General features: G+C 38.0%; 1 protein-coding gene across 1 annotated transcript in view; it reads left to right on the top strand.

Annotated features, from left to right (window-relative positions):
* Positions 1-23288, top strand: part of LOC122805775 — an 889800-nt gene that overhangs the window by 46701 nt on the left and 819811 nt on the right. Inside the window, exon 3 of the mRNA XM_044076042.1 lies at positions 8755-9090. Coding sequence (XP_043931977.1) covers positions 8755-9090 — 336 coding nt within the window. The remainder of the gene's footprint in view (positions 1-8754; positions 9091-23288) is intronic.

Here is a 23288-nt window from a genome sequence, read left to right as displayed (position 1 = left end):
AGGAACAGTACCACTATTAACCACAATACTTTTATTTACATTAACCTTTGGAAGAGAAAACTGGTTGTGCACCACCATATCAAATTTCTTGCCCTTTCATAGGAAATTTTAATCTGTTTGGACAACAAATAACATAGATATTTGTCCTTTAATAACATGGGCCAAAACTGTTTGATACTCTTAGCAACTTTATCAGCAAGTACATTAAAAGTAGTGACAAAATAAATTTCTTTCTGGTTGTCCTTATGCAGAGTCCTATTATTATTAACAATAGGAGCATGTGTCACATAATTATTCTTCCACAAGTTAGTACTAAAATCACTGTTGCACCTATTAATTTCCCATCTCAGCTACATTATTTTAAAATTTGCCTCTATAACATCGTTCACATTATTACCTCTACTAAGGTACATCTATTCAGGTTCCACAATTTCCTTATTAAATGCATTATCAGTACTACACAGTATGTGGATTCTCAGAAATTCATTATATGGTAATATGGACAATAAATTTCTGGGATGGCAACGATTACCTGGGTCTATATCACATTATCGAAATTCCAAAATATCGAACATCATAAGCTCGACCTTGGAATCTCGAAATGTGATATACTCGAATGCTCAGAACAGCAAATTTTTTCCAAGGGGAAAAAATTTGCTGTTCCTAGAATACACACACACACAGCACAAGCACACCAAAATACATAATCCACACATACACACCTCACAGAACCCTACACTAAACCGTACACACACTACTAGCTATCCACTTACCTTAACCCAAGCCTAACCCTAAGGTCCCTAACTAATGCACATTCACCTTACCTGCTTCCTAACCCTAAGGTCCCTAACTATCACACACTCACCTTACCTTGGTCTGTTTGCATACTTACCTTAACCCGGTCCATCACCTTCGCACCACAGTCGAGGAAATAGCAAAGCCGCAGAAACGACCCACCGAATATTTCCCTAGGAAAACATCCGGTGTTCTGCAGCTTGTAAATTTCAAGCGTTCGCTGAATAGGGGTCAATATTAGAACATTTGATGTTTTAACACTTCAATGTTCTAAAATAGACCCCTATTACCCATACAAGAACTGATTTCTTTGGTCAAATTTCCTGTATAAACCAGTCTCCAAGTTATCTAATTTAATGTCCAAAAAATTCACCTGAGAATCTAATTGGATTCCATCAAACTGAATGCCCATATTGTTAATGTGTAAGTCATTAACAAATGCCCCAGCATCTTCAACTTGGCCTTCACATAGAAATATCAAATCATCAATAAGTCTTAGATACAAAATAACATGAAATCTATAAAACATATGGGGATATATATAGTCCATCTCAAGCTTGGCCTTTACTAAACTGGCATACATGGGGGCAAAAAGCTGCCCCCATAGCCATTCCCTGTAGCTGATGAAAGATTTCCACATTAAATGTGAAGAAATTATTTTTCAAACAAAAAGTCACCAGATCAATAAGAAAGTGTGACATCAGGGAATCACCCAGGAAATAAAACAAAGCCTGTGGCAAAATGTATATGTATATATTTTATACATTTATTGATTGCCAAATGAACTAAGGTTGATATATTTCCAGCCGTGTAGTATATCGTCTTGGATAAAATCACAGACTTAATAATCTACTTAATAATTTGGTTAAATAAGAGGTACCACATCATTATAAATTTTATTTAAATTACATAAGGGTTATATATTATTATGACAGCTACTAAGTAGGGCAGGACCAGCTTGAATGTCATGATGATGGGGAAAGGGATGTGAATTTAACATGTGTACCAATAACACTTTGTTTTACAGTACAATAAACCACTCCCATGCCTGATAAAAAGCATATATATATTTAGAAAGCTTGTGAGGACCACTCCCATGCCTGATAAAAAGTATATATATATATATTTAGAAAGCTTATGAGGAAATTATTACTCTATTTTTGTTTTACTTGGATTGCTTTGTCTGTGTACTTAATAAAGGATTTTTGACTGGAAATGCTGTACAATTATATATTTTCTATTATTACTTTTTGTTTTGACTTAAGACGAGTTTACGTTCGCTACTTCTACTACTATTGTCTGATCTGCTTAATATACAGTGATTAACTAGAAATATATGGACTGAAAATCTTCCACACATAGAGGTTACTTATACTGTTTTATATACTTGAGCCCAGATGCAGCACAGAAAAATGCAACATTTGAAATATCACAATTAGAAACATTAAGTATGAAAGAGTCATTACAGGAAACACACCTATCAATTCCAATTTTACTTTTGTTATTTTGTCCCTTTGAACTTCTAACGAAGTTTCTCTGTTGCCCCCAATCATTGTGACCACGTTTTCTGTAGTTATTGGAAGTTTTTCTTTTATTGCTAGGGTGGCTAGCATTCCAAAAACATCTGTCTAAATACTCAGGATTATTAGCCTCTGGCAAGACTGGAAACTGTTCATTGCCACCATTCTCCATTCCATTATGTTTGGCTTCTTCTGAAGTTGCAAAAGACACTAAGGTAGAAGCAGAAGTGTTATTATAACTTTGGCCCTTTCTTCCCGTAGAGAGGGACCTATTACCTTTGTGTTTCCATAGGAACACCTTGTCAAAACTGTAATCTTTAATATCTCAGTGGATGAACTCAGGAAAGGAAATGCTTCCCTGGTACATGTGACATTCAGCTAATATCCCACTGAACTGCCACCAGTAATGTGATGTCCGGTTAATATCCCACTGAACAGCCACAAATAATATTGACGGCCCCTACTATCCTGGATCAGTCACTAAGGAACTTCAGTCCTCACTACTGACTCCAATGTGAGACCGTTACTTAATCAGGAGTAATATTCTGCAATTTCCCCCAAGAGCACAACAGGAACATGCTCTATAACCTGGTACTGGACTGTATACTTCTGTACACCCCTAATGTGCATCCTTATTACAAACTTCAGAGCAATGTGTCGCACTTTAAGAACTCTGATACACTCATGCTTAAATAAACTGAGTCTCTCATATCCAAATACATCTGGGAAGGCCTGATATAGATTTCCAGCTGTGTCCCTTTCCCCAATTGATATGTTAAAATGCTGCTACCAACAAGAGCATCTACATGTTCTTTCAAAGGGGTGTGCAGTTATTAAAATTAGGGAGTAAAACATACAGTAGCAAATGACCTAAAGCAGACAGGCTTTCAAAGTGGCCTGGGAATTATCAAAGCAGGTATAAGGACTCTCAAATCACTACAGAATGCACTGACTGATCAGCCACAATGCAAAATAATAAAAATATTTAATAATGAACAAAATAATTGAAAATATTAAACAGTAATTTCAGTAAACAAACAGAATTCAATCACCCAGAAAATTAAATACTGAAAGACAGAAATCCAACTTTTAGAAAAACTCTATAGGCTCATAGATTAGTACTAAGCTAACTGCCCTTGCGAGCCATTTTAAACTTAGCCAATTATCCCTTGTGAGACTCAAACCCTGCCTCTTGTATTTGTAAGGCAAACACCTTAACCATTAGGCCACCCTCCCAACTATTACTTATTAGCTATAATTTTCTTTCTAGCTAAAGAACACTGTCCCTGATCTAAATTAAATATTACAATAGAGCAAAGGCAGACTTACAGTTCTTGTTGAGTCCTTTAGGTATCCACTGCTCAGTACAACTGTGAACCAAACTGAACTGTGAACTCATCTCAACACAAATGCTACTATAAACTCAACTCACCTGTCTTCAGCAGGCACTTTTATAAGCTAGGTTAATTGTTTCAGCTGTTAATTCCTTACTTAGGTTTCACTTTTTGAAAATCAGCAAACTAGTTTAAAATGGTATGTCAAGCATAATTATTTTTATATTTTTGAAATAAAATAGGCAGAAGACCATACAACTAAAACTAACAAATAAATAAATGGTCTAGGCAGCAGCAGAAGACAGCTAAATAAGTAATTTATTTTAAAATTTACACAAGCGCGTTCACCCTGACACAATGCAGGGCTTTTTTCAAGTAACGTTCATAAATACAATACCCTCCATTTAAATACCCTAATTAATAAAAAAGGTGACAAAAGGTCTTAAAGTAATACATACCCCTTTACATTTAAAATACTAAACAAAGCAGCATTAATCAACTTTATATAATAACTTCATCCACAACTTGTCAAAATATCTAACATTGAATACATTCTGCTCAACAAATATAAATGTTCCCTGAACAAATCAATAAGAAGACACTAAGTAACTAATCAACTTTCAAAAGTTCTTAAAACACGGAGACTGAAGAAATAGTAAGGGCTGAAAAACATGTAATCAGTTATTTTTATATTTTTGCCATTTATGTTCGTTTCCGTTAATTGAATTTATGTACTGCATTAGTGGCCAAGAAATGAGCATTCAAACAAAACTGAAGTTAAAGTAATACGTAAATAAACGAAAAGCATGTTTAAATAAGTATCAGTACATCCATGTAAATGACTGATTCTGGCATGTGACGCAGAGTGAGTGACTTATACATGGATAGACATGTAGACATGTTAGGTATCAGAAAGGAGAACAATAAGGAATTTATATTATGCCATTTAAATCTGATGCTAGTATTTTATTTGTGTCCAGACATTATGGCATATGGTGGTGCAAAATAATCAGGTAACATTCTTATTAGAGAAGCATTTATAAGGACTAAAAGCTTTGAGTCAAAACAGAACATTCTCGCAGCTAGTGTAGTGGACTAAATCTCTGATCTGATAATAAGCTGCTTCCTTTGCCCATGTTACAGGGTTTGATTCCTTCCACCTGCATTTGCCACTGTGTAACTGTGAGCAAGTCACTTAGCTAGACAGTTCTTCCAGGCTGGTCCTGAAAGCAGAAAGTTTTTGTCCTGTGAGCTTGTCTGGTCAGAAAATAGGTTAATAAACTATAGTGGAGGCAGTATAATGTATTTTGGGAATTTTATAAAAACAAGTTGTTAACATGGTTTTACCTCAGATTGTACCTGGATTCTCTGACTGAAAGCCTCAAATGAGGAAGTCCAAATAATCCATAATTAAAAACTTAATGAGAAGCCAGCAAAGAAGTAGATCAAAATTCCCTTTTTCTGGGAGTCACGCAGCCTAAGAACACTGATGTCGTAGATGGAGGTGGGGGCTAGGGTAATGACCCTACAGTCACTTTTGTGGGGAGTTGTAGCAAGGTCAGGGTTTTTTTAAGGGGCTGATGCCATTACATGTGGCCCATATGTAAGATGTGAAGGGTAACCCTTTCCAACTGCTCATGTACATCATAAAAGAACACAGGACATTTTCTGATCTCATAAAGTTACTTATTTTTACCTCTGTTTGAATTTCTTGCTGGTGGTAGCAGTTTAGATTTGCCTAAAAAACATTGTAGTTTCTAGCAGTTGTTTGATGCTATGCACTATAAGTAACCTTGAAGATATGGAAAATTGTTTTTGTTTTGTGCCAAAAATCACTGACTTTTTTATCTATTACTTATTTAAGCAATAGCCCATGCCTGGGTGTGGGTAATGCTGGATTTACCCACGGTTGGTGTCGTTTGGTCACAAGGGCAAATTTTATTGTAAGATAAGAGTTTGTATTGTGTGTTATTTCTACTGCATGTTAGCACTAGTTTAAAATGGTATTTCAAGCATAATTATTTTTATGTTTTTGATAATGCTGGATTTACCCATGGTTGGTGTGGTTTGGTCACGAGGGCAAAGCCCAAGTGGCCAAACAAGGACAACCGTGGGTAAATCCAGCATTACCCACACCCAGAAGTGGTTTTTTGCTATTATACAATGACATTATTTAAGAAAAAAAATACTTACTTTTCTTAAATAATGGCATTGTATAATGCCTCCATGTTGCCCTTCCACAGCTATCTGGTATTCTGTGGCAGTTCTGATGTACTGCGCATGCATATGCTTATGCAGTACATCAGAGCTGTGTGTGGAAGCAACGGAGAAAGCAAGATCTCCGTTTGTTTTTAAAAGGTGTCTTGCTATGTTAAAGGAGTTTAACATAGCAAGATGGCTTTAAAAAAACTGAAAGGAAGATCTCTGTTGCTTTTTTTAAGCTATCTCACTATTTTAAACCTGTTTAACATAGCGAGATTACAGCAACGGAGGTCTTCCACTCTCCGCTGCTGTAACAAAAAAAAAAGACTTATAGTAATGGAAAAGGTCCGGGCGACCGGACCTTTTTCCATCAGTATAAGTCTGATTTACAATGGGCATGCTGACCAGTCAGCGTGCATGTTTTGGAATATTAATTGGGGGGGCATTGTATAATTTGTGTTTATGTATATGGAGATTCTAAATGCATTCTTATGGTGAAATATAAGAATGTGTAACTGTAAATAACTGTATCACTACACTATAACTAGAAAGGAAAGAAGAGCTGCAGAACTGTGTGGATGAAAACGGAATATAAGAGGGCAATAAAATTGAGCCTTGTGGGGTTTCTATGGCTAAGGGAAGGAAAATGAACCTGATGCACCTATGGTGACCTTAAACAAAGTGTCTGAAATTTTAACTTTTAACCAGAATGAGACTTTAGCAGCTATTCCAGGTCCTAAAAGAAGAAGAGGACATTTGGGACGAGATCATGATCTGTGATGACAAAGACTTTAGTGAGGTCTACAAATACACAGCATGTCAGATTTTCTTTAGCTATATTTATTAGGATGCCATCCATTAGTGCCCCAAAGGATGTCACTTTACTCCTACCTGTATACAATCCATGTTGCTATATAAAAAGTATAACATGTTTCAGCATGTAGGACAGTTAAGTAAATTTGTTTTTGTAAAAGTTTTTCTAGTGTTGGAAGAATGGATAATTGGTCTGACATTTTTAGCAGAGCCTGGTTTTTTGCACGTTAATGGGGGTTAACCAAGGTATTTTCCCAGATGGTCAGTATGGCACTTGTGCCAAAAAGACAGGTTTGTAAATATGATGGAGGATAAAATGTTTCTTCCAAACATTAAAAAACAGGATCTAAAGAAAGCAGATTTTCTTTGAAGTTATAAACAAAAAGTCCTGAATCCAAAAAAAAATAAATAAAAAAGACAGGAATCACAATTAAAGTGGTATAAGAAAAACACTGATACTTAAATAGGGGTTTCTATGGGAACAATGAACATTGGAAATCCACATATTGCAATATTGAACAAAGCATTCTGAAAACAAAACACTGCAGAACTATTTGAAGCTCTTTTTCTCCCAAGTCTTCTTCTTTTTGGCTGATTAGCCATTCCATTTGTGAGGTAGTGAGGGGATGGCAGTGCGGAGATCAAATTGTTAGGATGTCAGATAGTGAAGGGAGGGCAGTGCAGGGACCACATTGTTAGGATGTGAGGTAGTGAAGGGAGAGCAGTGCAGGAACCACATTGTTAAGATTTCAGGTAGTGAGGGAAGGGCAGTGCTGGGACTACATTGCTACAGTGTGAAGGAGGTGGGGGGTAAGTGAATGGATTGCAGAGATAGGATATGGAGGAGTGACAAAGTAGAAAGAGAGGAATGTTGTGCAAAGACATGAGGCATGGAGGAGAAGGGTGATGGTATGACAGCACTATGATGTCAGGGGGAAGACAATGATAGGAATGTAGTGCTGGGATGTTGCTCTTTTATGTACCATTGCAATACAATGTATTTTTAATCACTGGACAAATAATAAATTAATGGAAATGATAATGTGATTATAAAGGAAGTGGCTTTGTTATGTACAGGGAAACAGCCTTGTCTGCACCTTAACTGATTCTCATTCAGGAAGGCAGACTGGGTCCTGGATAAACTAGATTTAAGGGAATTTTCATTAAATGCAGAACAGCTATCCCAGGAAATGAGAATGTCATCTGACAGATGCCCATGGATGTATAGCTCCATACTCAGGGTATCAGGGAATGGCACATTTTGCTAGGGAGCTTTTAGGCATTCTAATTGGAATGTGGATAAACAGATGACCATACCTGCTTTTACAGGGCTGCTGTTATTAATACTGTACTGCATCTGTTGACTACTACAGGGGAAGCAGGGTAGCTGGGTTCAGCAAAAATCAGAGTCACCCCAAAAAACAGACCGTTATCACCATACCATCCCTCACACCCCCTGGACAAAGATGTAGTTACCAAAAGTATTCCCCTTGGAAGGGAGTTCCTTCCACTCCCACCAAGGCTGAGGTGGCAAAATAGTGAGATTGCAAAATCCAGATATTGGGATGTCAGACTGAAGTGAAACCAAAAAAACTGAACATAAACAATGGTTTCTTTTGATTCATTAATGAGTACATCAGGACTTTGAATGTGCATAGTGTCCTAAACTGGAAGAGATAACACTGGGGGCAGATCCCCCCACCCTTGTCACGACTACATGCTACAAAGCTGATGGGCAAGTACATTGTGTATTATCAATAATATCAAGGTTGTGCCACAACCCTGAACTGAGGGTGTCAATTAGAGACAAGGAACCTCCATTGTCATACAATACTGAGAGGGATCAGATGATAAATAATGTGAATGGAGGCATCTTAGTACAATTTTCTATAACGCATATTAATTTTGTACAAACTTTCTATTCACAAGATTCATTTTCCTGTCCCTTTCTACAAACTTTGAAAGGAGCTGCAGCTCTTTGAATATTTACAGCAACCAACCTTTCAGTAATAAAATATACATTAGATTTTGTTGCAGGGATGCCATGCAGTTTCTGTTTAACCAAGATTTTTTTTTTGTTCCTGTTGCAGATGTTGCCCCACCCACTATCACTCCTGGCTCCCATGGGGCAGACTCTCAGGGCCCCACAGTAGTGCTACCATGTTATTTCAGTGTTGATTCAGGGACATGGGATTTTCGCCATCTTATGGTTTTGTGGCAATCTAAGGAAAAACAAGTGGCAAAGTTTGCTGACAACATTCTTTTTAACAGCAGAAGGGCATGGCTTTCTGTGGATGAGCTGAGGAAAGGAAATGCTTCCCTGGTACTTACCAGTGTTTTACCAGCAGATGCAGGGGATTATACATGTGATGTCCAATACTTGTCAGACACAAAACCAAGAGTCACCGTCTCTCTGAATGCAGAAGGTAAATTTCTCTGTTAAGGAAACAATAGTCTTTGCATTTTCTCTGTCATTCATACTGTAAGAAAATTGTGCAGCGTTATCTTTAAAAGAACAGCAGCTGTCGGTTCATAACATTTAGTTTTTTTTGACATCCTGATACTTCCAAGTATGTGCATGTTGCTGGGTATCTGATCTCAGTGTCACTTAGATGTGTACCAGTGTTGATTTTATCATCCTTAAATTTTTATTTTTATTTATAATTTCAGAAATGTATTAACCAAATACAATTACTGAGCTCAGCAAATGTCTTCTACAGTATATTTCTCCATTTTCAGCATCTGCTTGTTTGATTATAAATCTCATGTGGTTTGTTTTAAGCCAGAGTAAAGTTTGTCCTTGCTGTGTGCTCATTTCAAAATTGCTTCAGTTGGCTTAAAGATGTCACTCATATTACATGTCATGCTTGTTTACAGGTACTGCAAATTGCCAGTGCATTCAGAAAAGTTTACATGTTGTCGAGCTTTTCAAACATTTTGCATCAAAACTTCAAAATTATTTTAATTAGTAGGTAAAAAAAAGTTTTCCTTCAAGATAGGAGCCTAAGCTATATGAGTTATATCCTGCCAAGGATACGACAACCAGCTGGCATCCAAACCTTTAGGGCACTTTCTACCTGCCCTAACTGATAAAGTGCTCAAGGAGAGCCATATAAATTCAATGGTAAAGATGCCAAACTGTCAGAGCTTTCTTGCCTGAGTGTAAGGGAGATTAAAGCCATGCCTTTGGGTATATACTAAGAGAAAATGAAAATAAAAACATCCACACCCTGACAAAAAACACAACCCAAAAATGGGGGTGGAGGGAGGGGATGGCTACTGCAACAGTGATCTATTAAACATCTGCTATTCTTGTAGGTTAACTCAAACCACTGCACTATGTTTAACATGAGACCACTGTTGCAGTAGCCTCAGTTATATGAGTAGATTACCAAAGCTTTGAAAAAGGGAAGGATGAAGGGTCAGCGTCCAGGAGCCCCTGTAGAACAACAGTCACACATAAAGGGTACCAACATGCAGGTGAAAAAAGACCATAAGAATATGAAAACTTTTAATGACAGAAACAAGCCTACAAACAAACTATTAACGCTAAAACACAAAGTGTTTTTGTCCTGAACTTAGGACTTCTTCAGAAACGTATTGAAACCAACTCTCACTTGTATTTGTAAGGTCCTGCTTTTCTGAATAAACTACTTCAACAAGGCGTCTTTATTCCTCACACAGAGAGGAAACGGAGTCTCTCCTAGATCTGCTAGCTAAAATGATATTATTTCGACTAATCCTTTATACTCTGTTTCTATCCTTATGAAACATGAGATATGGTTCACTCACCATAAGAGCATGTAATTCAAACACTCTTCTGACAGAGACCAGAGCACTGAGTAACATTGTTTTTTCAAGTTAAGAACTTCAGTTCAGTCTAGTGAGCTGGTTCAAATGGAAACATTTAAGTTTTTTTATTACAAAATTGAGATGCCAAGATGGAACCACCTGTTATCTAGGCTGAAGGATATGGAAAACCCCTTTCAAAATCTGTTGCACTCGGGGCTGTATAGAAAAGATGGGGTTTATATGCAGACAGGCAGAAGCAGATGAGAGATGAATCTTGATGGAAGAGTAAGAAAGGCCAGAAGATAATAACTCACACAAATATTGTAGAAACAGAGGCATTTGGGCCTTAAAGGGATCATGTTATTAGTTTGGTACAAAATAAAAAAAAAATCGTTTCCACTTACCCAAGAACGATTTTCCCCTAGCGCGTTTCTTATCCTCCTTTAATACCTGCTGCATGCCCTCAGAAAATATGTGCCTAATAGGTATTTACACTCTACCATTCAGGCGGTCAGCTGAAGAAAAGGTTGAGAGCATAAATAAAAAAACTGTCTTGTACGAGAATATACACTCCGTATGGAAGTTTGTGGTAATTGCAATTGGCCATTTTCAAAAAAAATGTTTCCTGGGCCAAAAGCATATCACCACAATTATCTTTGGGGAGTCCTTCTGAATCTGTAGAGTGACCCTGGTTATCAATGGAAATGGAAACCCATACAGGAACATTCCATCCATGGGAATGATAAGACAACCATCGTCCAGCTCTGCTTGCAACGAATCCTGGAACAGAATTTATTTACTTTTCAGTAGTGAAAGGAGATACATTTATATGAGCTGTTCCCTGCATATGGATCACTTCCTGTAAGAAGTTCATACAGTTTCCATTCGGGATGGTCTGGCCTAGTCCTGCTCACCTTGTATGCAATAACATTTTGCTCTGACTGAATACAGGTTGTCTGAAGGGAGAGGCTGTGCTGAGCTACTACTTGCCAGGCTACTGTGACTAGTCTGCAAAGGGAGTGTGGTTCCACCCTGTCTGTTTACATATCACATCAGTGTGATGTTATCTGTGATTACCAGCACAGGTCCTGGAGTACAAAGATGGTTTAGAGATTTGAGGGTATTTATTACAGCCATTATTTCTTTAACATTTCTGTTTTATTTTGTACTGTTTTTTCCACAGACCTTGAACTTTCACACTTTTGGAAACAGATCCAGAGGCAAAGTCTGAGGCATCTTTGGTTACAGACTGAGTAGGAGCTAAAAGGGAGAAGGGGGACCTAGGATGAGAAATAACTGTCCCACCCTCCAAAGTAGTTCCATTTTGAGAAACCCAAAACTGGGATCAGAAAAGATAATGGGTGTTGGTGTTGGGTCCAAGCAGATGTGAGGAATCACTGACTTTTTCTCATGTGAAGTATGGACAGAGGAGCTCTGAAAGCTTTGTAGGCTGTCAAACCCAGAATCCAGAGATTTTCCCACTCTGAGGTCAGAGACTGGTTGGAGAAAATCAGTCTCTGTTCTTTGTAAAGGTCTACTTTATCCTAAGAAAGAAAGCCCCCATCAGGGATGTATCCAGAAGGTATCAAAGAATCATTATACTGTAAGAAGGAATGACAGAAGATTTCTGTACATTCACCTGGTACTCCAGACACAGGTAATATATTCCTGTCATTTGGAAAAAAAGAGTCTGCAAATATAAGACAGTCATTTAAATACAGAAAAAATGTGAATGCCTTGCAATCTGCAATGAGCTATTACCCATGTTAGATACTTTGTAAACACCACTGGAGCCCAAAGGATGAGAAATAGAAATGAGCACGTAAGCCAGATAAAGAAAATCTTTAAAAAAATGTAAAGTCTTTGAAAATTGGAAAATGGTAATAAGAACAGAGACTGAAGGTAAAGCCTGTTGTATTTTGGGACTTTGATGTGAAGGTTTAGAAAACAAAGGTCTACAACTAATCTTCTTTTTTTGGCCCCAGAAAGGTTCTTGAATAAAATCCTTTCCCTGTTTGTTCTGGGAGAACTGGTTTCATGACCCCCCCCCCCCCCCCACAACAGACAATTTGCTCCAATACTGGAAGAAAAAGAGCAGTTTGGTGTGAGGGATGAGGAGGAATCCCCTGAAAAGGAGGAAGAACTCCCACTACCAGCTGCATGCTTTCTGAATGATTCCCAGAACTCTGTTATCTGAGGTCATCTGATGCCGCTGATGACAATGAAAACCTAGACTTTGAGAAAGTATTAACTGGGTGGTAAGGGAGAAGCCCCTGAAGGGGCATGTAGTCGGTCTTCCTTTTTGGGCTGTCCTTGGTTCTGAGATGCTCTCCACTTTCTTTCTTCAGCCTCAAGCCATATGCTGTTTGAAACTCTATGTCTGCACCTTAGCGAGACATTTTAGGAATGAAAGGTCCAATTAAACATTGAGAAGGAGCATTGTAAAATCTTAGTTACATGCAGAATAAACTTCCCTCTTTCATCAAATCTTTTAAGCATCTCAACAGAAAAAGTGCAAGACCAGAAAGAGACATTACAGTGTTGTGGAACATTTCACATCTATTAGGAATACAAAATTAATGTTCAGAAAGGATACAGTTGGTAGTGGCAGTCCTTCCTCCTTTTCAGGGGATTCCTCAAACAAAACTTCTCTTTTTCTTCCAGAAACAAAGGCAATATTGGTAAATTATGTACCCACACACGAATTGGTTCAACAATATTTGTATTTAAGGGGACATGATAAAATGAATAATTTAGGAGTATGGATTAAAAAGTATTCTGGTTTGGCAGCTAAGGATATGTGGGGAGAGACTAAACAAAAGATAATACAAAAACTGAGAAAATGGAAGCTTTGTTATATGGATAGTAAGATACAAGCAGTAAAAATGGTTTTAGTCCCCTTAGTCTTGCACACAGGTTAGGCATATTTTTATTAACCAGAGGAGAAGTTGTGGGTCGCAATTAATCAAGAGCTGAAGGACGTTATGTGGGAGGGGAAGACAGCAAGAGTCAAGTGAGATAAGATGATTCTTCCAGGAGAACAAGGCAGATTACCCACTTTGAAGGGATATTTCAGAGCTACACAGTTAAATCTCCAATAGATAGCACACCCAGAAAACTATAATTCAAAGTGGAAAGGGATGATGTTGAAACAGGGGGGAAGCTCAAGAAACAAGAAGAGACTGGGATTTTGGATGCAGGCCTTTAAGGAGAATAACAATAATTATACAGATTATTATATCCATAATGTAGCAAAAAGTATTCTAAGATCTAAGCCAACACCAGGAATGGAGAAAGGAGATTCGGCCTATAGGGATGACTGCAATTAGGGATATAGACAATAGGGAAGTGGAGGCTGGAATTTATTGGAGAAAACTGGCAAAGCAATCATGGTATTGGGAGCAAATAACTACAGAGAGAAAGGTAACAGAATAGGAAGAGGCCAAGAATTTATGTGGACTGCAGTTTAGAGATTGCTTTTCCTATCAAGGTTTGACATCAGAGTATAGGCAAAGAGAAAGAAATAGGGTGGTACTAAATAAAAGATAAGCACTCAGAGGTTTTTAGTCAAATCTAGAGCAGAAGTTGCCATTAAAAAAGGAATAATTAGTAGAGTATATAAAATATGGCATGATAACTATAAGAATTGATCAGAGGCGGTTAGAACGGATTGGGAAGAGAGATTGGATAAGCAATTCACAAAGAAACAATGGAAGGATATATGTATGTCTCCCAAATATGCAACAAAATCTAGAAGATTTCGTATTTTTGCTAGGAAATGTGCACATATTTTTATACCGCAAGTAGGCTGCAGAGAATGTCTCCTCGGGTAGAGAGCAAATGGAGGTGTGACGAGATACATTTTCTGGTAGTGTGGTAAATTGGCAGACTTCAAAGATTCCCTGCGGGATGCACTATTGGAGATACTGCGTGGGTGGATTGGTGTGACGAGGGAGATAATTTTTCTAAGCTATGATACAGAATCGGAATTGCCTAGACGTGGTAAAGCCTTGCTGTGTCTAATTATGGTGGCTGCCAAAAAAGCAACTGCTAGAAAATGGAAGTCAAAATCTGAACCAACTATATTAGAAGTAGTGAATATAGTAACTGAGATAAAACAACTGGAACTAAGATCTTTAGAAAAAGGTAGGAGCAAACTACATAGAAAATAATGGGAATTGTTGGAACAATACATACAGGGGAGGAATGAGGTTTAAAAGAAGGCAGGACTTAAAGGAGCTATGTAATGTTTGACTGAAAATGATTGGGTAGACTATAAGTGATGTATAATATCTGCAACTAGGAGCATGTCAGCATGGTTTGTGATGTAAAGAGTTTGTCACTAGGATTGTGTCAGTGTGGTTTGTTTTCATTTATATACAGTAATGTATGATTGCTTATATCGTAAGATGGTTCAATAAACATGTTCTTGTTTTAAAAAAAAAAGGGGCAGGAATTGAATAATTTAAGTAATGTTGCTTAGGTTATATAGGTTCATAGGTTGGTACTGGGATATCTGCCCAAAGGCATATATTAGCTCAGCCACATTGTGCGGTATTCACTGCCCCTTTAGTAGTTCCCTAGACCCTTGTACTAGCAGCTAGCACCCTTGGCCCTTATCTAGTAGTGCTGTTGGTGTGATCCCGGGTGTGAACTTTCTGTTACCCATCCACTCATCTCAGTTCCTCTTGAAGAGTGATAGTGAGGGGCTCTGTCTTATGTAGATTGGGACCCTGTTCCATAGTAAGGGAAATCTTTGTGATGGGAATCTATCCCTCCAGCATGTTCTATTCATTGTTGTGTTGAGGTTTATATCCCTAGACCTTGTAGCTCGAGTAGATTTGGTTTTGCTAAGATGGAGCATGTTCAACAATTCCGGGTTGGACATGGCTCTGTACTTTAGACAGAGATCGCCTCTGAGAAAGCGGTATGCAACAGAGAACAGTCTTAGCTTTTTCAATCGTGCTGCATAGGGCAACTGTTTGAGGCCAGTAATTCTCTTGGTTAGGTACCTCTGTGGTCTCTCCAGCTGCTGGAGATGTCTAGCCAGGTACATTCCAATTGGTGCATTGTACTCAATAATGGGTCTGATGAGGGAAGAGTAGAGGGGCACCATTACATCCTTAAATCTTGATGCGAACCCTTTCGTGATCAGATGGGTCACATAGAAGGATTTTCTAACCACTTTGGCAACATGGTTATCAAAGGAAAGCTGACTATCTACTTGGGTCCCTAGATCCCTTATTTCTTCTTCAGATTTCAGGGGATTAACTCCTATGTTGTAGTTTGCGGTTACTCTGTTTTTTCCAAAGGGGATTACTACACATTTTTTTGCATTTAGCTTGAGACCATGGCTTTGACACCATGCCTCAGTCTCATTTAGGCCCTTCTGGAGGATCTCCATGTCGGCCGGAGACTCTATTATAGCACCCAGTTTGTAGTCGTCTGCAAACTTAGTCAGCCACAGCCCTTCCGGGCTTGCCTGTACTTCTGAGAAGTATATGCCAAACAGGAGGGGCCCCAAGACAGAGCCCTGAGGCACACCACTCGTTACTGGTCTGGATTCGGACATAGATCCCACTACTCTTACTTTATGGGATCTGTCTGAGAGCCAGTTTGCAATCCATCTTGTGACGTGAGGGTTTATGCCCAGGCTGGTGAGCTTATCAATAATACCTGAATGGGGAATGGTGTCAAATGCTTTAGCAAGGTCAAGGTAAGCTGTGTGTACCTCCTTTCCCTTATCTATAGCCTGAGTAACTGTCTCAAATAAATCCACCAGGTTCAGGAGGCATGATCTGCCCTTGACGAAGCCGAACTGTGTGGGGTCCAGCGACTGGAGGTTCCAGTATATATGATATATAGCAATATAAGTTCATAGGTAGGTACTAGCTATTGGCCCTAGGGCCTATATATGCCTAGCCTAAAAAGTACCATGGCTTTCACCACCCAAGAAAATTATTTTCCTGTGCCCCTGTCGAGCAAAGCCACAGAGGTGATCCCCGGGGTGAATTTCCTATTTCCCATCCAATCATCAAGATTTTTCTTGAAGAGTGCTAATGAGGAGCTTTGTTTGATATAGATAGGTAGTTTGTTCCAGAGTATGGGAAGTCTCTGGGACAGGAATCTATAATGTCTGATTACTTTTGTAGGAATATAAATTTGCCTATGTCACAAGTGATAATTCAACAAAGGTGTGTTAAAAAACAGAATAGGGAGTAAACAATACCTCTCTATCTATGGATCAATTAAAGATCTTAACTTTTCCAAAAGAAATGGTGAGAATCCAGGTTCCATAAAAATAAAGACAAATAGTACACTTTATTGAACTTTAACCACAGGAGCAACCAGAATAAGCACTTTCGTCTTAGCCACAAGACTTCCTCAGATACCCCCTCCATATTTTTCAATCCTTTTATAATGAACTAATTAACCATCAATTAAAATTTTTAAAAAAATTTAAAAAGACAGTACTTAACAATTTTCTTTCATCCTATAAAAAGTATAAAAATATATAAAAATGTAAATACAGTCCATTTTACTGATCATGTTAATACTTCTTATCCATAGTTAAAACAAAATGTACTAAAATGTTCAACCATTTACTAAAAATCGAAATTTTCAGATATTACAGACCAAATTAAAATAATGTGTCTCCATAGTTGTTAAATAACTAATATAAATATATTGCCTGAATGTTCAAATTAGTGATGCTTTAGAAATTAATACAGGTTTGACGGAAATATATTCATTCAATCCAGGGGGTATGTTCGACTTTAACCTAAGTTGCCATTTTAACTCTTTGTTTAAAAGCATATATTTTGAATCACCACCCCCTATGTTGTTCTTAACTATATATATTATACCAAATTTATATCCATTAAAAGATCTGCAGTTGGTGGAATGTTTATATAAAACACTAGTCTCCTTCTTGGTTTTTACATCATAGCAATGTTCGTACATCCTGTCTTTAAGTGCCCTCTCCATTTTTCCCACATAATATGCAGGGCACCCATTACACATAGCTAAATATACTAACATTTTGATGTTACAGTTTCCTTTGTGAAATCTGATCATACTACCAAGTCCGTTTTGCAGCTGTATGTGATTCTCCCTCAAAATGTTAGAACATTGCCTACAACTACCACAAGGGACAGATGCCTTTTCAGCGTACTTTTTTTTGAAATTCTGTTATCTCAAATGTTCTTTTGAAATTAATTCCTGTCCTAAAGGAAAATGAGGGTGCTTGACCAACCATTTCAAAAAGTTCTTTGTTTGCCTTCAGCATACTCCAATTTGCCTCAATTATCTGCATAAATGGTCCAGAAAAACCATTGTATTCTATAACACATGCCCTTTGGTACTTATTTACACTTCCTGTCTTTTGATTATAGTTACTGTTGTTATTGGGGTTTTCCACACCTACCCGTGGCTTACCTAGCAGTGGTTTGTACTTGTTGCCCCAACCACTGAAGACTTCATCCAGCACCACATCAATTAGTGTGTCCGGATATCCCCTCTCACTAAACATGATTTTCAATTTCTTAAACTCATGTCCAAGATCTTCTTGGTCTGACATCATACGGGCAACGCGTATTGCTTGTCCTTTTATTAAACTCCTTTTCATAAACATGGGGTGGTTACTTGTGTAGTGTAGATAGCTGTTACACCAAGTTGTTTTAGTATACATTTTAGACCTAAAGCCATCTTTAGTTTGTAATATAGTAGTATCCAGGTAATTAATAGCTGCCTTGTCCCATGTGTAAGTGAATCTTAGGGGTGCTTTCATTAATATATTGTACAAAGCTTTTTACACTATCTTCTTCACCTTCCCATAATATAAATATATCATTTATATATATAAATATATCATCCAAAAATCTTATATATAGACAAATATTTTTCATATGAGTACTTTTAAATACAAACCTATTCTCCCATTCCAGCATGACTAATTTGTGTATACTGGTGTGCGTGCTGTCCCCATTGCTACACCACTAATCTGTTGATAATATTCACCTTGAAAGTAGATGTAATTGTTGTCCAAAACTACCTCCATTAATTCCAAAATAAGTTGAGTTTTGTCATAGGGCAAAGTGGAAAGTTTATAAACACTATCACTAAAATATTTATATCCCTCAGACCTGGGTATACTGGTAAACAAATCCTTAACGTCAATAGTAAGAAAGCTCAAATTGTCCTTCCAAATCTCATGTGTTAGTTTACTCAAGAATTCCCAAGAGTCTTTGATTAAATGGTTAGTATTGATTACTATCTCCTTCGTCCAGTAATCAATAAATACTGCAATGGGATGTGTTTTTGAGCCCTTAGCCGATACTATTGGCCTAAATAGAGGTTCTTTAATACATTTGTGTACTTTTGGCACTCCAAATATATTGGAAATTTTGGGGTTCCATTGTTTTAAAAAATATAAAGTCTTTCCACTAATCCTGTTTTCTAAAACATATTCTTCCAACAGTGAATCTATCATCCCATATGCTATGTTAATCTCATTTTTAGATACCGGAGAATAAGTTTTAGTATCCATCAAAATGTTTGTGATGGTATTATTGTACTCCTCCATACTGTACAATATCACACCCCCTCCCTTGTCAGGTTTCATAATACGTAGAGTATTGTCATTTTTTAATTCATTAAGTAAAGTTCTTTCTTCTTTACTTAAGTTTAAGATCATAACTTTGACATCCTCTGGTAATTTTTTGAGGCACCCAAACAAACCTTCTCATTACTGATGCAGTAGAGCTGCTTTGGATAAAATGTCAGCAGAGTTAAAAGAGCAAATTCAGAAATGCTTTAATCTGTGAAGAAGGGAAGTTACCAGATTGCTTACTCATATTGTGAAGATAATCAAACAGAAAATTTGACATACAAGCCTGACAATTCCGCATTCTGAAGGTTAAAGTCAAATAATACACTTTCTTCCCAAATCAGAAGTTCTTCCATCTTTGTCAGAATGGATAGAGTCAGCATTTATAAGGTGTTTGGCAAAGGATGGTCCGGGGGTAAATATAAAGGAAAACCATTTTTCTGTATCAGATTCCCCCTTCCTTTGACATAGGTACTGAAGAAATACAATCCCAGTCTAATTCCTGTGTTTCAGACTGGGAATCAGTATCTGAAATAAAGGGTAATCATTTACTTTTAAAATCAGTGATAAATCAGAATTTAAAGAATGAAAGGCTTAAAATAAGCCCTTAGCAAAACTCAGCAAATCTTTCTTGACCATCCTAAGTGAAGCAGGGTAAGACATGTGCCTAATTTTCTGTTTTCTATTCAGAGGAGAAACTGTAGAAAAAGACCAACACAAAGATGAGGCTCTTCCAAAGAACCTGGCACATTAGGTCAACTTTGCCATAAACCATAGTCTGCTACCTTCTGCCTTGCTCAAAGAGGACAGACTAACAGCCATCAAGAAAATGCCTAACACCTGGTCCTTAACATCTTCTCGAGGAGCAGCCCCAGCAGGATCAAGAGAAGATGATGAGCAGTCTGAGACACCTGATTTGGCCACAGTGGAGGAAGCCGATTTTACTCTTAAAGACTTCCATAAAAACTTCTTCTTGCGGATGGGGAAGGGAGGAAGTGAAGAGCCTGAAGCCAGCTCCATGTTCTAGAAGAGAATAGTGCCTGATAAGCATGTAGCTAAGCCTTGAACAGTCTGTAAACTACCTGAAAAGAATTTTACAGTTCTGATGTAAAAAAAAAATAATGAAGTAACACTAACCAAAACCTCAGGTCAAAGCCCATCTTTAAATTTTTCACAAAAATATACTAACATTTTAAACAAAACTGATTTTAAAAACATTTGCCCAAAACAGGTACATCTAACAAAAATGGATTTTTGTGAAGTAAACTTTTTAGTGGCAACCACTAACACAATTACTAGTTAGAATATAAACTTTTCTTCAGAAATTTTGGTAAAGAAGATTTTCCACAGAGGAGAACTTACCTGCTCAGCCTTGGAGAAGTGTTAGCCAACCATGGATAACTAAAAGTCCACAGCAAGAAAGTTCTAAAGGTTTGGCCCTAACCACTGAATTTATAGGGTCATATGTAGGTACTGGCCAGCTGTCCTTGTGGGCCATTTTAAGCCTGTCCAATTTCCCTTTTTGTGCTTGCTTGAAACGACCTATCCCATTTGGTTCGAGACTGGCCTTACCCATCCAATGGTCAAGAATTATATATTACTCCTGATGAGAATAACTGGGATCATACTATAGATAATTTGAGGTGGCCCATGCATGGGAAAAGCATTTAGGAACTGCACCTGTCCATTAGAAGTACAGGGGACAGTCCAGGGGTACATTTCCTATTTCTCATCCATAGACCTAGGTTGCACTTGAATACGGACCGGGAAGAATGGTCAGAAGTGAAGTCACTATCAACAAGTTCCCAAATCCTGAACTGGGTCAACTCTTAGGGGCATATTGTTAATGTTTTGGCTTTCCAAAGAATACAATAATGCATATTTGGCATGTAGTTTCAGTTCATGATTTTGGCACCAGTTATTTATTTGTGACAAACCTTCCTGCAGGATGACCAAAGCATGTGGGGATTCAATGACTGCTCCTAGCTTGCAGTCATCTGCAAACAGTCTGCCAGCACCCTTTGGAAATGGCTTTTATTTCAGAAAAGTATATGCCAAGCAAGAGAAGTCCCAGTGCAGAACCCAGGCAGACTCCACTTTTGACTGGTGTCTTCGTGCAGGTAACTTCCCCTTATTTTGATGTCCTGCAGTCTCTCTCTGAGGCAGTTGACAATCCAGCAGGGACACAGGGGTTTATTTAGCTTTTCTACTATGCCTGAGTGGGGAATTGCGACCAAACGTTTTAGTCAGGTCGAGGTATGCAGTGTGTACCATTTTGCTTTCATCCATTGCTTTGGTGACCTTTTCAAAAAATGCACTAGACTGAGTAAGCAGGACCTGCCCTTGACAAATCCAAGCTGAGATGGGTCCAGTGTTTGGAGGTTCTCTATGCCCTGATGGATTAGACTAGATCCATGATAAGTCTTTCCTTGGCTTTGCATACAAGACTGTTATATGTATGAGTCTTTGGAAGGTCCCCCATATGCATAGGAATCAGTGTAGCTGTTTTCCATTCACTTAGTAAAAAATCTGTATGATGGCTGAGAATGAACAGCATAATTATCTTTCTCCTCAAGCCCTTGAACAGTTAGGGTGCATGTAAGGTACACTAAGGCTTTGGATGCTGTCATAGCCTTAGCAGGATATAACCCATACAGCTTAGGCTAATGCAACAATTAATTAATGACAATCATTGTATTTTAGTTTAAACAATAAGACCTGAGAGCTATAATAATTAAGAAAGCTTGCTCTGAGATAAAATACACATGGTAACTTTTAGTCCAGATTACTTGGTGAACCACTAGCCAACTATCACAGAATAATAGTAGAATACTAGGTTATCAATCCAAGAGGTCATTTTAAGACTAGCCATGCTTCTCAGTAAAATTTGGTAGACAGTGGTTTTCAAGGGTTTTCTGGGGGTATATATATATATATATATATATATATATATATATATATATATATATATATATGTGTGTGTGTATATATATATATATATATATATATATATATATATATATATACTTGGACATGGGTGGCCAAGCACTTACACGCTTCCTCTTTCTATTAGAAACATAGGTGCCAGATCAGGGGAATATTTAGGGATCCCCATTCACTGATCCAAGTTTCATTAAGTGCAGGGATGAAATCTGCTTCACATGGATAGGAAGCTTGTTTCAGAGAAAGGGGTGGGGGGCCTCAGAGAGACATCCTGTCCTTCCAGCACATCCTGTTTATGTTGCAGACAAGGTTTAGGTCCATGCATCAGGTGTTCCTGATGCCTTTTGATTTGTGGATGTGCAACAAGTCCATTAGGGCTAGATCAGAGAATGCTTTGTAGGCTAAGCATAGGTCTCCTGTCAGCAGCCTGTAGGAGACCAAATATAAGGAGTGGGCTTTGAGGAGGTCTGCCTAGCACTTGTTTTCCACACTATTCTTTTTGTGAGGACTATCTCTGAGTGCACCTCTTGTTGTATATGCCTGGCCAGATCCATACCAAATGAAGCATTTGCTCAGTGATTGGTCTTATGGGAGCAGAGTATAAGGGAACAATTACATGTTTGAATCTAAATGCCATACCGCTTACGTATAAGTTGTGCAACACTGAACGATTTCCTCTCTACAGTAGGCATATGATAGCTGAACTCTAAATCACTGTTTACGTGTGTTCCCAAATTCCTGTCTACAGAGTCTACTCTTAGAGGTATATTGTCACTGAAGTAGTTTGCTGGGGTGACCATCTTTGCAAAAGATACTATGATGCACTTTTTGGTGTCAAGTTTTACACAGTGATTTTGGTATCAGTTATTAGTCTGCGTCAGACATTCTTGGAGGATATTTGTGTCTTGTGGAGATTCAATGACTATACTTAATTTGTATCATTTGTAAAGTTGGCCACAGGCCTATGGCATTAGCCCTGAGCTTAGGGAAGGTGAAGCCAAATAAGAGCAGCCCCAACACTGAGCCCTGATGCATCCCACCAGTAACCATCCTATTTGTGGAAGACGACTCCCCTACTCTGAAGTCTTGGGTCCTGTCTGTAAGCCAGCTGGCTATCCAGTGGGTGATGCATGGGTTTATAACTAGTCTAGTGAGTTTTTCTACACTGCTCAAGATGGTATTGTGTCAGATGCCTTGGCCAGGCTGAGGTAGGCGGTATGCTGCATTCTGCCTCCATCCATTGCTTTGGAGACTTTTTCAAAGTCATCCACTAGGTTGAGT

The sequence above is a fragment of the Protopterus annectens genome, chromosome 7.part0 (genome assembly GCF_019279795.1).
Source record: "Protopterus annectens isolate FY-2018-M chromosome 7.part0, PAN1.0, whole genome shotgun sequence".
Taxonomy (NCBI): domain Eukaryota; kingdom Metazoa; phylum Chordata; order Ceratodontiformes; family Protopteridae; genus Protopterus; species Protopterus annectens.
The sequence above is the reverse complement of the archived record's forward strand: the minus strand, read 5'-3'. Positions and strand labels throughout refer to the sequence as shown.